Source organism: Ooceraea biroi, chromosome 5 (genome assembly GCF_003672135.1).
Source record: "Ooceraea biroi isolate clonal line C1 chromosome 5, Obir_v5.4, whole genome shotgun sequence".
Classification (NCBI taxonomy): Eukaryota; Metazoa; Arthropoda; class Insecta; order Hymenoptera; family Formicidae; genus Ooceraea; species Ooceraea biroi.
Genome location: NC_039510.1, coordinates 5,057,163 through 5,073,913, shown reverse-complemented (window position 1 = coordinate 5,073,913; position 16,751 = coordinate 5,057,163). Strand labels below are relative to the sequence as shown.

Below are 16,751 nucleotides of genomic sequence, written 5' to 3'. Positions count from 1 at the left end.
GTACGAGAGTATCAACGTAGATTTCCTAACAGGAGAGCACCAGATAGATTTAAAGCAACGAATTACTAATTCAGTTACTGAGATGCAACAAAATTTTCAGGAATGTCGTACCGTAACAAATTCTGTACTACGTCGATGTCTAGCTTGTATCGATGCGCAAGGACAACATTTTGAAATGCGTCACTAAATCATTGCGTAGATAATTTTTATTTTTGTGAAAAAATCCGTTGTTACTTATCTCATATTTCTTTTCAATATTGGTTTATAACTTTGCAATAAAGCATTTCGAAGCAAACTCGATATAAGAATTTTTTCTTATTTCCACTAGTAGAATATGCTCCCGCAGTTTGTCGGTTAAAACCCGGGACACCCTGTATATATATATAATTTTACTTTTTACAATATTCACATTTTTTCAAATTTATTGCATGTGGTAGGTGTTAGAAACATTTCTGTTGCAACATTTCATATGACATATTGCGGAATCCTTTTAGAAATGTTGCATATGAAATGTGAAATCTTGAAATGATTTTAAAACCTTCCCGAAAGCTTTCTGTATTAATCGGTGCTGTATGGGAAATGACACGCGGTCCGTAATCATGTTATAACGATAAGGTCCTAACGATGTTATCGTTTAATGACATAATGACGAAGAACGCGAGAAGAGCGTATAGCGGGTTTTTCCTAAAGAAATTCTCGCTCGAACTTGTGAACTTTGAAAGAACCGGTTCGCGCATGCGCGGAAAGCCGCTGCGTGTATGTGCATGTGGTGTAATAATCGCGTGATCACGCGATGAACCTCGGATGAAATTTCTATCTCAGCCTTTACAGGATGATAAGTTAGACGAGTCCCTGTCGTCTCTTTTTTATCAATATCTATAGAGTTCCGCCATGAAAGAAGTTTTAGCCCCCAAATCTCGATTATACTCGATGACGACATCTTTCGAGGCGCTCTCATGTGCGTGACTAAGCTAGTCGATCGAAGCTCTCGCTTCGATGATAAGCCGCAAACGCGTAGGGTCACGCCGCCATCGCGGCGAGTGCAAAAATCTCAAGCTGCACAATTCCATCCACGCGGGTGGAAAAGAGGAGCAGGAGCAGAGAGAGGCCATTCGACGATTCGACCCTTCGACATTGAGCCACCAAATACAGTCGCCCCAGTCGACGCGGCCTCCTTTATTTTCGACTTCGCGTCCGAGCGCGCGCGCCACCTGGCGGCGGTGGCGCATACGCGCTGAAAAATCCGCCTGGTTGCCGATAAAAGGAAATCCGCATGACGGCCGGACTGGCCGGATGCACGATCGAAAAGCGTGTGTCTCGTAACCGAGGGTCCCGACGACGACGTAAAAGCGACGCGATAAAAAACGCAGCCGACCCGCCGTGGCTGACAATAATCGTCGCGCGGCCTCGCACTCGATCCGCAAGCGTGCTCCGTCCCGTCCGTACGCGTCGCGCCGCGGTGAACGAAACGCGCGCTTGACCAGCGCAGTGGGGCTACGTTTAGAAGGCAGCCATCTTGCAATCCCTAATCAAAGATCCACGGCTAGCGGGTATCGCTGTTGGTTGTCTGGTTTGCGGCCGGTTAATATCCACACACAGTTCGTCAAATGGCGTTAAAGCGAATTAATAAGGTACGTGGAGGGCCCGTGGGCGCGCGTGCCGCATCGCGGCCCGGCCCCGGGCGTCGTCGTGTGCCGTGTGTTGCCGGGGCTCCCCCGGTGCTCTCTCGTACGCCCTTTAACGATTTCCTCCTCGCCGTGCCAGTATCAGTGCGGAGCAGCGACACGAGCGACCGAGCGAGCGAGCGAGCAAACGGCCGCTGGGGAACCCGCAGCCTCCTCCTGGGCCGCCTCCCAGAGGCGGACGGTTCTCGTCGTAGCCGTGCGCGATCGCGGGGCCTGACGGGAACCGCCGCGCCGGCCCCGTCGGCGGCCGCTCGCCCGCGATGACAGTGAGAATCCCGCGCGATCCCGGAAGTTAGACGCGAGACACCATGCGTGCGGATCCGCACGCACGTACCCCGAAGATCGCGCTTTTCCTCCCTCCGCCGGAGTCCTTCTCGGTCTGGTGCTCTTCGCTGGCCCTTTGTGCCCTTCGCGCCGTACGTCTCCAGTACGTCTGCTCGTGACCGGCCTCTGCTGTGGTCCACCGCGAGCCCGTGAGCAGGCTCTCGTTGGCGGTCATCGGTACGATTCAGTGAGTCATTTCTGACACGGTGCGTCTCTGCGACACGAGTGCCGATGCTGCTTCGTCATCTGTATTGTCGGTCGCGGAATGGAGCATGATACGTCTGCTGCAGATCCTCCAGAAGTCCAGAAGGTCCAGCGAAAGGCCACCTCTCCTCTGTCTATCCATCTATATGTCGTCCTCGATTACTCATGACGTTTTCCAATGCAATCAATGGCTGATAATAAGAGGGACATTGCACAATACTTGGAACCACTTGTACATTTGCAGATGGTGCTATTGACACTTGTATATTTGTCTTTCATTTGTGGCACAAAGATATCACGTAGGCGATAAATAATACGGCGATCTGTTTCCATCATTATCAAGTGACATGTTTTTCCATCGCACAAAAGAATTGATCTAGGAAGCTCGGCCTGTGCGTCAAGACGATCTTGGCATTGTGTGCACGCATGTTCAGAAATAAAATCCAAGTTGTCTCTGTATAGAGTAACGGTACAATGCGTGTGCCTCAGAGCCTCGTCGCGGTGGAATATATAGTAGGAGATTGAGCAGGATCTGTGTATCCTAAATATAAACTTTGACCTCATCTGATTAAAGTTCACATTAGGATGTCACAATGCGGTGCATTCTGTGAACGTTACGCGTGCAGAGTGTATCGAGACTTGTCATCTAATGCCGTTTCCCCATGTCTATCGTTTCAGGAACTTCAGGACCTCGGCAGAGATCCGCCAGCACAGTGCTCCGCAGGACCTGTAGGAGATGATTGTAAGTGTCAAGTGTCCGTCCAGCAAACAAATATTTAAAGTAGCACGTAAGATGACTAAAGTGTTCCGAGTGATAGATTACTATCCTGAAATAGTGTCGCGCATTATATTAATATATCTTTTAGACACCATGATTGCGCTTATCTAGGTGTGAAGATTATGTAAAATTAAGTTGTAGAATATATATGTGATGGTTCATCGATAATTGGTGAATATAATTGTTTGATCTAATATTTTTCCAGTATTCCATTGGCAGGCAACCATCATGGGACCAGTAAGTACATTTTTCTACGCTTGTGTCTATCAGATTAAAAACAAAACATTGACTTGATAGCAATCGTATGTTAGATGCGAACGTATGTATTACCGGGTGGCTGTGACAGTACAGAACTGGATTATGGTATAGTGCATATTATCATTGCGAATCTCAATTTGCTTGCAGCCCGACAGTCCGTATCAAGGAGGAGTGTTTTTCCTAACAATACACTTTCCAACAGATTACCCGTTCAAACCACCTAAGGTACGATGGCGTAGACCGAGTCTTCGATTCTACGTTGAATTACAGTGAGAGAAACGGAGGCAGCAGGCCCAACTGACTAATAATCGTTGCTTGTTCTCTAGGTGGCATTTACGACTAGAATCTATCATCCCAATATCAACAGTAACGGAAGTATTTGTTTGGATATCCTGAGATCGCAATGGTCGCCCGCGCTCACTATATCAAAAGGTACGTGTAACCGTTGGCGCGTGCACTCAAAGACGCAGCGTCGCCTCGTGGAGAAGGTTGAACTAGGAGGTTGAACAATTGCCGATAATTTTCCAGTGTTACTGTCAATATGCTCCCTGCTGTGCGATCCAAATCCAGACGACCCGCTGGTACCAGAAATAGCCAGGATATACAAAACCGACAGGGAGAAGTACAATGAATTGGCGCGCGAGTGGACGCGCAAGTATGCCATGTGATGCGCCAATCTCCGTTGACTTCGACATCCAAACACCACCAAGAAACAGCCCCAGCCTATTGCCACTTACGCATCAGCACCGATTGAAATTAGCTACGGCTCGTATACTTTTAAACTTAAGCCGATATTCGGACCCGAGGAAACCTCAGGCGAGCGTGAACGATCGATCCTGTGAAACTTCCCCGGCGGCTCGGAATGCCCGCGCGTATGTAAACGACGTTGCCGCGATGGCGATCAAGGCGATCTTTGAAACATGTGGTGGTCACCCAGCATTATATACATATATACCGAATCAGACACAACGCAAGAAAACCGAAAAAAAACATGTCCGCTTTGTTTTTTTTTTTTTTCATAATGAATAAAAGGAAAAATGGAAGTATAAAACCGTATATACATAGGCGAGTGAAAGTAGGATTTGTATTTGTGAGCCTGACTAGATTGATTTCGAATTATTGTGCTTATACGTGATAATTGTAACGTTACGATACACCTACTTTCTCAGTGGTTCTCCGAAAAACTTTTTCGAACTGACAGCACATCGATTGTTAGTCTTAACGCAAGTGAGCAATGTTTGCCCGTCCCTTGAAACGCGATATGGTCACTCTTTTGTAAGACTGGGCTATATATATACATATATATATATATATAAATATTATTAAAACTACGTGTATGCTTTGTTCAATCATTAAAAAAAAACACAAGAAAATTCCTCACACCTGTCTAACAAATTCTACGAGTAACTCGAATCTGTGCTTTTGGTTCCTGTGTGTATGTGTGTAGTAATTTAATTATGCATATCGTTAACAATCGACGGATGACGACCGACTTCAAGTAATACCGGCGGCAGTATGCAAACGCGCTAGACGAAGGGATCGCGTCCTATAATATAATTGCGTCCGTGCGCCTCTTCCCTCCTCGGCACCCTGTGTCTGCAGTTTCGCAGGGATAATCTGTAGGACAATTGATTCGCCAATTCGTGCTCTGGAGGCGAAGCGGGTCGCGCGAGCGTGCTCGCGATCCCTCCTTGCGGCTGTCAGTTCTCTCGTGTTCCGAGATGTCGAAGCGCTTGCGGCAAACAACGATTCTCGAACGGACGAGAGGGTTGCGATCGAGTTCTCCGACTGTCGATGAAATCTGTATACGCGGACCTTCCATGGAGGGTCCATGGGAGGATCTCGCCGCATGAAACTCGAGGATCTCGAGGTGGGCTCGTCTCGTAGCGGCCGCACAGCGCGTGGAGAGCGCGCCGCCGAGTTCGCGCGTGCGTCTCGTCCTGCGAACGAGGGATTCGCGTCGCCCGTCGTCGATCGCGACGTTCTTTTACCCGCATCGATACTTTTAACCGCTGTTTCGCGTGCAGGTGTTTTCTTTAAAACGACGACTTTTTATTATTTTATTTTATTATTATTATATTATTATTATTAATATTATATTATTATTTAGTTTTCCGTGACCAGGTGTTTCTCCTTTCACCCACAATATAATACCTGCGTACACTTACGACCATACTGTTCACGTGGACGAGCATTAGATTTAAAAGATTAAAAAAAAACAAGAATAGAATCTGTTAATTTACACACACACACACACACTTGCGATTTCGATATTGTATCTCCAATTGTATTGTGGGCTGTAAAGGGTGAGGCAATGTGATTGCGCATTACTTCGCAAAAAAATCGAGAAAAAGGAAGGAATAAACCCTAAAACTGTACACACAAGATGGAACGGAGTGTATTGTTGAATCGCGAGGCGCCGAGTTCAACGCCGACAGTATGTTTAAGATTATACGAAACTACATAAAACTGCACTGTTCGATGGTGCTAGCAGTGTGTTTTTTGGCTTCTAATCATAGATAAATAAAAATCTGATTACGTCACACGAGAGATGCGATTACTTAATTAGTACGTAAGCGAGAACGACTCGGTCATTGCGAGCCACGTGCGAAAGCGCGGCGTCAGAGCGAAGTGTCATCGGTGTGCGATCGGTGCTTGAGACACGCGGCAAGCTGATGGGAGGGGCGGCTGAGGGGAACCTAGAGAAGACAAAATCTCTCGATTAGTATTGTAATGCGGCGGCCCGCTCTGTGTTTTTGCGCCGACCCTGTCTCACACGCGAACGTGTATTTGCTGTAATTTAATTACGAGTAAATTACGTCGGATCTGGTACATATATTTAAAAGTGTTATAGCCCTCGAAGAGAAAAAAAGAAAAAAAAAGAAAAAAAATGAAACCGATTGATCATCGTTCACCTCTAGTAGAAGACGATTCTATTCATGTGTATAATTAATTATTACTACCGCAATAATGAACATTTTTAATAACTTATCTTGTGTACATTTTAGCATTAGCCCTTTATATAATAAAGTCCACATGATGATAAGGTGACACGCAGCGATTGCTCTCTTTCTTTCTCCTCCGCGACCGCGGCCGTGGATCTGCACGTAACGTGTGAACGATAAATCGAATATCGCGGTGTACGTGATGGCCACGGTCTCGCGTTTTCTCTCCGTGTAACCGAAGATTCGCGCTGTCGCTGCAAAAGTATTATCGTATCCACGTTGACCTCGTTCGGCAGCGGTCCGGTTGACCGTTGACGCGTCTCCCAATTCTTCAATGTCAGCGACGCGGCGTGTGCACGTGAAAGTAACGCAAAGCCGACCTATGTTCCTAAAAATTTCGATATTCACGCTATAAGCGAAGGGATCCTTGGGCACCGTGAAACTGTTATAAAAATAATTTTTATTCTACCGAAAACGGGTCTTAAATAGTAACGCTAGACACGTTGGGTGGACATTGCGATACTCAGGTGGCAATTGGTCAAACTTGGAAACGTTCCGAGTAAATTGTAGAAATGAGACGAGATACAAAATTTCGAATTAAAACTATTGTCCACACCATTCTCCAAAGTTGATATAAAAATGTATCTGGAAAATTGCGAGAGTATCTCGGAAACTCCAATATCACAGAGTACAGAGAGTGAACGAAGAGTTCTGCAAGGAGATTTCACGTGGATGGATTAAAAAGCAACGTGGATTAATATAAGAGATATGTAAGAGAATTGCTGATTAGATTAATGAACCTTATATAATCATTATTGATTTATATCCTCCGCGAGTACTACGAATGTACAATATCAATAACACGAAGGCCGTCGAGTGATCGGCGAATTCTGTGAGTGCCGCAGAAAAATCGCCATGCGGGCTCTCGGCTGACCAAGCAGTGAAAGTCCAGCGTCCCCCTTTGCGTATAGAACGTGGGGGGACGATTGTCGGTGTTTGAGCTCGCGTGCTCCTCGATCGCGCGGAACGCGCTCTTCGGGGGCGACCCTGGTTGGCGTCGTCATCACCATCGCCGCCGTCGTCATTGTCGTCATTACCGCCGCCGTTACCACCGCTACTCCGCGATCAGACGTTCTCGTTCTACCAGTACTCTGCTCGGCGTGCTCGGTGCGGTCGATCGAATCGCGTTGCAGTCCGATACGGTGATTGCGGCAGTGACTCGTACGCGCGAATACAGTGCACCAATGTACCGATAGACACCACAAGACGCTGATGATTGTCCGTTTCTTCGTCTTCGATCGTCCACCGACCGACGTTCCTTAAGGTACGTGGTTGCCTTTCATCGTCATCATGTCGTCGACATGACCGGTATCGGCAGAAAGTGAACTCGATCCGTCTCCGATCCTTTCGGGTCTTTTGCCAATGAGTCTACCACGATGTATAATATCTTCTCGTTTTACTAAAAATATAGAAATCGGTAAAAATATATAAATATATAAATCGGTTAGTGTCAAAACTTCAAAGAGAGTGATCTATCATTTCAACTTGTAACATAAGAATTTTCGATGCTGGAGAAGCTAAATTAATATGAATACCGTAATATCTGAATAGCTAAAGATATTTCGTCGGCGGGGATATTAACGTAGTCTTTATAATTTGTTCTTGTACATATTATGTTGAAAAAAGGAAGATTAGTTTATCAATAGTGTGTACACAGGCTTGCTCCGAACGATCTTCTATGTTTCGAACTTTGAACTTCTAACTTTCGAACTATCACCTGGCGAACTTTGCTGGTAAAAAATAAAGTTAAGTCCACGTTTTGGACGTTACGTGCTCAAACGACTCCTGATCCAGATCGAGAGAAGCTTCGCACGAGTTTGTGTGCGTCCGAACCTTACATTCTGGAACGAGGCTGATACACGAATAGTTGAACAAAGTCGGTGGCGAATGAACCTTACGCCAAAGTTGGCACACGCGGGCGCACGCGTCGCTCGATAGATTCAATGTCATCTTATTCTCGCCACGCGGTTCTTCGCGATGCAACGCGAGGTCCCGGCGAATCTAACGAAGCAATAGCAAACAGCGATGCACCACTTCGATGAATTATTGTTGTCAGCCTGACCTGTCGAGCGAATCGCGTAATGAAGCGTTGCACGTGTCACGCATCGCGGCATACGTGATACGCGTGCTACCATTCACAGGTATCCGATTTATCGTCGATCTCTCTCTCTCTCTCTTTCTCTTGTTTACTCCTCTTGATTAATTAAGCGCGATGAAAAGTGTCGCGTGTACGCGTTATCGTTTCCCATGGGTGTCGGTAACGTTTCCCATTGTTCTTAATTGCATGCGCGAGGCGAGAAGGATGCCAACCATTGTATGGCGATCGATGATTATTATCAACGATAAGCGAGGATGCGTGCGAGGGTAAAGCTCGCTGAGACGGGAAGCTTTACGACAGCAATCTCGATGATTGTAGACTTGAAGGAATATGTTGCAATTTTGAGGAACGTAAGGGTGCACGTGTTTGCACACCGCGCGTTTATTTGTCGTGTGTCTTTTCCCATTTACACCCGAGTCGAAATTTTAGTTCTACATTGAACCTCGAATTCTTCATTTGAGGTGTTATTCAGCGTCTATTTAGCTACTACTTTAACACTAAAATATGTCCGAAATTTCCTTTTTTGCCGTTAGAGCGTCAAAGCAGGTTACGATCAAGATTACAGCCGAATGTCGCAGGGTCAAAATAGCATGTTAACATCTGTTTGTAGGAGTTTGAGTTTCAATGTAAGAGTTCTAGGTTCTATTTTCCTAAAAGTAGGTTCGTACGACTGCTAAAAGCATTAAAGTAGGCGCAAAATTTTGACTCGGGCAATGTTAGAAATGTGTCAGAGATGATTTAATCAAGTGTCTGCGATACTCTTATTCTCCTCCGTAAAAATACACAAATTGGAGGAAAAATTGAGAGACTATAAGGTGTCTACTTACGCATAAGCGTTCGTACACTGCATACATTGCATGTGATTAACATGAATTATTCAGCTCTTAGGTTTACTTTAGACGAAATTTCATTTTAACGGAAACGGAATGGGGTTAAAGATCAGTCATATTAATGAAGAGCACCGGAAGGTCTATCAAATCTGAGATTCAGAAAAACTTTTTGCGTCATTACTTTTTGCTGTTGTTTAGATCGATATCAGAAATGTCAAAAGTGACATCAAGCAACACAACGTGCAAATATTTATTAAAGTAACGCATAAATATTCAGTTTCTTGACTACTTCAGCGATTTTTAACAAATATTCCGAATATAACAAATCGCTCAGAAAAACCATAGATATGAAATGAATAAATAACAGCAGGTTTTTGCGAATACCGACGGAATTTGTTATTTGTTAGCGAACATTATGAGTACTTTCATTAATGTACTGACGCATTAATGACTCATTATCGTGTCGCATGACGAGCAAAATCGACGTCGGGCAACATCGGGAGAAAGAAAGGATCGAAACCTAGCGCGAATCCCCGCCGTTACGCGGACGTGCCTCCGGTTACTTCCTGCTCGTAATGGTGAAAATATAATCTGTTCGTACTTTTCACCGGGCGCAGACGTACGATCTCGACGGATTCCAAAGTGCGGCTTCGACTTTCTCGTAGATTAGTCGTCGCGTGACGCAGAGAGAGTGAATAGGATTCTCGCCTCCTCGCCCCTTTCTTTCTCTCTCTGTCGTTGTCCAGATAAAAAAGATAACTGGGACGCGTCACACGAATCTCACGGGTATTTTCGAAACTGGCACTCAGTATTAATCGCGCTGTCTTACGCGTTTCTCGACCAGCGTTGGATTAATGACTAGAAATTCGTAAGCGAAAATTATTCGGCACGGCATTATTTTTCGACCCAGCCGCGAGAGATTTCTAATCCCGGTGTCCGATCGCAGCCGCGCGATTGCAGCCTCGCGAAATTTAATTGTCATTGCGATTTTTGCGCCCGTCGGAACTGCCGCGCAGGTTCCCGTTCTCTTCGGCCGCGCGCAAGTATAAATTCGCGTTCGCCAGTTGCGCCGACCCGCGCAAGAAAGCACTCCGCGAGTTTACGACGGTTCTTGCGAGGTCCGATCTCTTTGCCTTCCGCGAGAAAGTTACGTGCGTACATTACGCGTCACGCGGAACAATAAACCACGCGAATCGGCCGGGTCTTATCAGGGTTTCACAAAATATATAACGAATACTAGGAGCAGTTTACTCGCAGTTTTCATCGAGAAAGAACAGTGCATCGTCCGAGAAATGTGTTTCCGATAAATTAACGGAAAGGTAATCCGCATCCGCGATTTCTTCATAAATACGTAATATATATGTGTGTGTACACGCAAGCGTTATGTTAACGCTCTGAATCGAAAACGATTAATTTATCGCGAGTGATCTACGAGAAATCTGAAAATAAGAAAACCGCAAAGTCACGTTCTTGTGATTAACTACAGATCCAACTGCTTGAATGCTTACCTAACACTCAGCTGTCTTAATATCATACTATGTCGTGTTTTGCATGGAAATTATGCGTCAGGATATGTCGCGTTTCAGCAATTTGCGGCAACATTAATGAGTGCGTTCCTGTGACGAACAGCTGTGTCTCCACGATCTCTCATTCATTATGTCTTTCAGGAAGCAGGTGTTGCACAAGAGGCCCGCGTCGCTTGAATGATGAAACTACTCGCGGGTGTAGAGGAGGTAACCAACCATCGTGAAAAAGAGTCTAGTAATGGCCAACTGCACAACAATAACACCCATGAAAAGCAATCTGCGACAGAATTGGCGCAAGAAGCGAGCAAGCCGCTCGTCAGCAAGGTCAGTCAACGTCTTGGTCGCGTCGCGTGCCAGATTCTCCAATTAAATAGATAAATATATCAATCAGAGATAACGGCGAAGGAAAGCTAAATCGATCCGATCCGGGGAGCAGGAAGAAGGGAACGGATCAAAAATCCGAGTGCGGAGCAAACGACGCGTGCAGTCACGCGAGTTCGGCGTGCCGTTGCAAATAGTAGCGATAAAAGGCCATCACCCCGCGAGCACGCGATTGATCGCGAGAGATCAATAGCTCGATTCCGGATTGCGGTAGTAACGTCGTACGTATGCGACATCGGACAGTTGAAGATGTGCTCCATTTCCCGTAAACGTCAACGACGTCGCTTCCGTTTCACGAAATGAAGACACGCTAACCGCGACTTTCTAGGCTGCGCGATGCATGGGGTCCCACGTATAATTTTCCAGTTCCCCTTTTCTTACGCGCACGATCAACTGGGTATTTTTTTCGCCCCCCCCCCCCCCCTCGGTGAAACCCGCGGTGACTCTTGAGCGACGTCCACGTCTACGAAGAGCCACGGTCGTTTGCGATTTTTACCTCGCGTTTATTCCGCTCTCTTCCGTCTGGACGGTTGATAGTTGAAGAAACTCGGCTGTTAGTCGCGAGCGCTCATTACGGCACAAAGGCACGCATTGTCCCCGCGAAATTACGCGCCGGATCCGAAGATTCGACGTTATTCGACCGATTATGCCTCATTATTCGTGATAGAAGTAATCGTCCTAATCGCGACTGCCTATATAGCCACAAGCGCGCCGCGGAGAATCGATTTCGCTAGCTCGCGAGAGGAAAGCAGACGCCGTAAACTTGACACACTCGGATGAAAGGCAGGTCCCGTTGTGGCCCACTTACCGCATTCGTATCGCCGAGAGATCGTAGAGTGCGACTAAAACGATCTCTCGCCTGTGTATCTCCTCGCGCGAGTATACTAGGAGGAATCGGGCGTCCGTCTTACGCTGAATCCGTTCGCGCCGATGCGATGATTTCCGCTCGAGCAATTTCCCGTAACGCGATAGGATGCCAGAAGGGAAGGCATCAGTCAGTGAGTCGTGACGAATGAGCAGAAAAATCGAATGCTGCCTGAATTATGTTAATAAGTGGGCCGATTATTCGGCTATTAAATTCAACACTCTCTCCTCACGAAATGAGGAGAGCCTCGTTTAATTTATCAATATTAATTTGCATTAATATTGAACTGAAATGTAGACCGATATCACCTGTTAAGAGCTGATCTGATCATTCTTATAAATTCAACTAAATCTAGAAAGTGACTACTTACATAAAGAGCGGCTCGATCGAATAATTTGATGAGAGAGATATATGGTTGGATAATGATTCCAGCAATTCTGCGATCCTTTCTAGTTCTTCGTGCGGTTAATTAATCGCTCGCTATATATCGGGCCAGTTTCTCATTTAATGGGCACATTAAAATAAAAAATGCAAATATGAAGGCAATTTCCATGTTATGAGAGAGCCATGACCTTACTTCGCGGAGCGACATTTTCCTATTCTGATAATTATATCGAGTAAGAATGGTCGTTCATTTTATCGTAAAGTCACATCATCCCATTGTTGGCAGCGGCGAGTTTACGTGGTCGAGGAATGCTACAAATGAAAGCGATGAAAGCGCTTTGTATTGTTCGGAATATTGCAGGTGCAATTGAAACGTCTTTGCACTAAGCTCTTGCGCAACACGCAACGTTTACGCAGCTTGTTGAAAGCTAGACCAGGTCGTATACACGAGCCTCGTGAAAAGTTCTAACGAGGAAGACGAAGAAATAATAACTTTTTACATGATTATCATTGCAAAAGTCAGTGATCGGTGGGGTCTCTCATGACGCAAATCGCAAAAATGTAAAAAAAGTTACACGTTGCACTAAAAAAATGTAGATGTATAATCAAATAGTTTGCGCGTGTTCCATTATGTAATCTAATTTCGTAATTCCTACGAAGGATAACTAGCGTTTTTTTCTATCGGTTCGATAACTTCCGGGAGTAGTGCTCGATGCATTAGTTAGTGTATACATATAGGTACTGCAAACTTATCGAAATTACGTAAAAGTTTTTCTTTTCAAAAGTCGAAAACTTCGAAAGTCGCGAAGGGTTCGTTCCTCCCGCATTTTAAATTGTCTAAATCTTCTAACGCGAGAAACGCGACGAACAAATAGCGTTGGTCCGTTGTATCAGGGCAGTCGAGAGAAACTTTCGACACACATTCCGTGAGAGGTGTTGGACAGACGCGTCGCTATTCGCAGCAACAAAGTAAAAGTCCAAAACACACAGGTCACACGAATCTCTTGAATTTCCAACATTCCTTTTTGGATGCTGCTTCGGAGATACGTTGAACGTGGAGTTTTTGTCCTGGAACAGGTCCACGATGATCCGCCGGCCAAGAAAAGAATTACACCGGAAGAGGAAGAGAAGATGAGGCGGCTGCTGCGCTTTGAAGAGGCACCCGAGTTCCTTCAATACAATCCTTACATACTGCGCGGTTACCGTTGTTGTTTGACTACGAAACTCTGCCTGGAAAGGTTGGCATTTAACACTGAATAAATTGGCAAATTCAGGAACATCTTGAAAATATAATACGCTACCGCTTGGCGCATTTCTTCATGGAAATGCTATTCGTGTTGCAGTATATTCTGGTGGACGAACGAGACTGTGAATATATGGAGCCACATCTTCGGCTGGATGCTCTTCTTCGGTCTGACCCTGTATGATCTTTGTCTACTGAATATTCACGCGCCGTTCAGTGACAAAGTAATCGTTTCTCTGTTACTTCTTTGTTTTCAGGTAAAAATCAATATACTGATATACTGATTCATTGAATTAATTTTAAGTTAAAAAGAATATTTCAAGATTTTAAAATTGTCGTAAAATTTTGTGGCTTAAATCTATTTTCTCCAAAACAGATAATGATGTCAGAAAAATTGCACTAATTGAAAAAAAAGATTATACGAACTAGAAAATGAAATTTTAGACACATCATTAAATGAGTTACATTTATCTCAGGTATGCATGATCCTTTCGTCCGTGTATCATACGTTCTCCTGTCGAAGCGAGAAGGATTATTGGTGCTTCCTATCTTTCGACCTATTCGGTATCGCTCTCAGCATGCTGTCGATCTACATGTCGGGCGTCTACTATGCTTTTTGGTGTCACAAGGTGAAAAGTTTTTTAAAAATTTGCGTGGTCTCGTTGTTTCACAACTCCACGTCACGAATGTTTTAAAATAAATATTCTCTCGTAGCTTCTCAGTAAAAACGTATAACTTGGCACTTGAGAAACAATTCCAAAAATAAATTTAATAAATTAATAGGAAATAAATCCTAACAAGTTAATTAAAACATCTAATATTACTTCGCGGGGAATTGAACCGTTCTCAAGCCTGTGATCTTTTCAGGAGCTGCAGCGGTTCTACCTGGTAACCGTCGCGGCGATTTTCATCTTCGCGATGATCCTGCAGATACCGCGGCTGAACGTCAACGGCAATGTCAAACTGATAGTGTTCGTGGGCTGGGCGATATACGGGGTGCTACCGACGCTGCACTGGACCATCGCGATGGGCGGCTTAGACAACCCCATCGTCCGGATGCTCATCCCTCGGGTCGTAGGAATGTACATCATCAACGCGATCGCGTTCTTGGTCTACTTGACCAAGATACCCGAACGTTTCTGCCCAGGTGATTATTGTGCTCGTGCGCGGACTGCGTATCGTTAGACTATGCGCTTCGCGAAACAATGAAACGCTTTTTTGCTCATTCCCGTCATTAAACGCACGCTCGCATTTCACCGTAGGCTGGGTGGACTACGTCGGATCATCGCATCAGTGGTGGCATGCGCTGGTCGTGCTGGCGCTTTATTATTGGCACAACACGGGTATGCTCTACGTGGAGTACAGGATGAACCACGGGTGTCCGATCTCTGCATTATGACATACGGAGTCCGACGAGCCTGGTATGTGCATGTGACAATACGAGATTTGCAATTCGAACCGATCGCACGACCGACCGTCGTGCTGATACCGCAAATCGTGTCCGATTACGTACCTCCCGTGCGATCATCGAGCACGTAAAACGACGAAACGGTCCCTGCCGTATCCACGATTCGTGTAGAAATGTGCAAAAAGAATTAAAGTAATCAGGCCATTAACTCTAAAATCCTGAAACAGGTGTCAAGTGTGAAGTTTTGCATGACATAGAAGTTAAATAAGTTGGAAGTAAAACATAAGTTGTTTTTACGCAAGAATTTTCGTTTTATCAGAAATGTCTTTGCGACTTTGGGGAAATTATTATACTGGAATTGGTAATTTCGTGAATTTGAAAATTAGGATCATGAATTTAACTTGTTGCAGCATCCGTCCTCGCCATGGAGTGCTCCTGCATGATGAAGACGGGTACTTGGTCGTCTGGAATCGAGGAACTACCGTTCTACGGTATCCTGAAGAACGCGTCCTGCGAGATACAAAATCCGCTGCGAGCGTACGCACATCGATAGCCACGGCGCGTTCATCACCCTCGTGATGTGCGGTTTCCAGAAGATGGAAGACTCGTGGACGCATTCATTGATTTGTTCTTCAGCTGTAGTTTTATTTATTCGATATTACTATTTATACTTATCTCGCGAGGGTAGCTCATTTTATTCTACATCGCGTTCTTTCCCTCTCTTGGACCCTTAATTCCAGCAAGAATAAATTAATTAATTAATGAGATTAGATTATTAATACGTTTTCATAAGTTACATTTCGGGTTAAAAATCAAGAATAAAGTGACGATATAATTTTTTATATTAAATTATTATATTAATGATAAACTTTAATTGTCCAGATTAATTCGCAAGCAATTTTGAGAATCTCAATGGCGAAGCTGCGTACGACGAAAATTTCTCGCAGCTTCGCCCTTTTGACGGCTTCCTGCTGGAATTAAATTAGCCCTTATTTTTAAGAATGTATTCATCTTATCCTCGTTAGGACTGTCTTAATTCATTGCATTTCAAAGAGACTGGGGCTCTTCAAAGTGTTCACAGTGAACCAACGGTTTTAGTATATTAATGTGACACTTTCCTGCAAACAATACCAGAGATATTTGGGGTATACATTTGCACGGTCGATGCAATAGTGAAATATTGGGACGACTGATTAATCGCGCGGCGCGACATTGGCGGCCGCTTCTGCAACGCGGTCAAAGTCGGGGAAACGTTGAGCAACAACTACCGGCGCCTGAACGACTCGTTTTGCAATGCACATAGCAATACCTGCGGCTGTTTATATAGCAAGTAAGACACAGAAGCATTGGATGCAGTATAATATTCTTTTTATACGAATACCGCGTTTCTGTATAAACGTGGCCTTTTTTTTCTTTTAATAATTAAGTGAGCAACTGGTTGATGATAATTATAACGGTGAATCAGTGTTCCCCGAACTGTTGAACAAGATAAATAAATATTTTATTTATAAGTAAAACGCACTTTTTCCTTTCTTGATGAGAAAAGAACAGTTTCTACTGAACTTTTCTATTTCAATTAATTATTCTTTTAATCACTTTCTAAAATTCAACAGTAACCGTTGAAATAATTAACGATACAACAAAGATAAGTCCGTTTCATCGTAACGTGCGATATCAAAAACTCTCCTTCCAATGTTTTAATATTTTATTATTAGGAGTGTGATTTAGTTTTGAGGATTTTGCAACAGATGGCTGCAGTGCC

The 16,751-nt window shown here is 44.6% G+C and overlaps 2 protein-coding genes and 1 long non-coding RNA gene across 4 annotated transcripts; 2 read left to right on the top strand and 1 right to left on the bottom strand.

Moving 5' to 3' along the window:
- Nucleotides 1–1,313: 1,313 nt before the first annotated feature.
- Nucleotides 1,314–6,238, top strand: LOC105287597 (ubiquitin-conjugating enzyme E2-17 kDa). Its single transcript, XM_011353223.3, has 6 exons — nucleotides 1,314–1,631; nucleotides 2,892–2,955; nucleotides 3,197–3,228; nucleotides 3,397–3,474; nucleotides 3,576–3,681; nucleotides 3,778–6,238. The coding sequence occupies exons 1-6, from the start codon at nucleotides 1,608–1,610 to the stop codon at nucleotides 3,915–3,917; spliced, it is 444 nt and encodes a 147-aa protein (XP_011351525.1). The 5' UTR covers nucleotides 1,314–1,607; the 3' UTR covers nucleotides 3,918–6,238.
- On the bottom strand, nucleotides 5,240–8,820 carry LOC105287599. Its single transcript, XR_895483.3, has 2 exons — nucleotides 7,972–8,820; nucleotides 5,240–7,653 (listed from the first exon to the last, which is right to left on the bottom strand). It is a non-coding gene; the product is annotated as an uncharacterized LOC105287599 (long non-coding RNA).
- Nucleotides 6,408–15,489, top strand: LOC105287598 (progestin and adipoQ receptor family member 3). 2 transcript variants are annotated; one of them, XM_011353224.2, is made up of 8 exons: nucleotides 6,408–7,518; nucleotides 10,850–11,032; nucleotides 13,416–13,576; nucleotides 13,682–13,838; nucleotides 14,058–14,210; nucleotides 14,449–14,728; nucleotides 14,844–15,002; nucleotides 15,400–15,489. In XM_011353224.2, the coding sequence occupies exons 2-7, from the start codon at nucleotides 10,886–10,888 to the stop codon at nucleotides 14,978–14,980; spliced, it is 1,035 nt and encodes a 344-aa protein (XP_011351526.1). In that variant the 5' UTR covers nucleotides 6,408–7,518; nucleotides 10,850–10,885; the 3' UTR covers nucleotides 14,981–15,002; nucleotides 15,400–15,489. The 2 variants fall into 2 exon arrangements, with proteins under 2 accessions (XP_011351526.1, XP_011351528.1); XM_011353226.3 differs by lacking the exon at nucleotides 6,408–7,518 and adding an exon at nucleotides 9,767–10,501.
- Nucleotides 15,490–16,751: the final 1,262 nt, after the last annotated feature.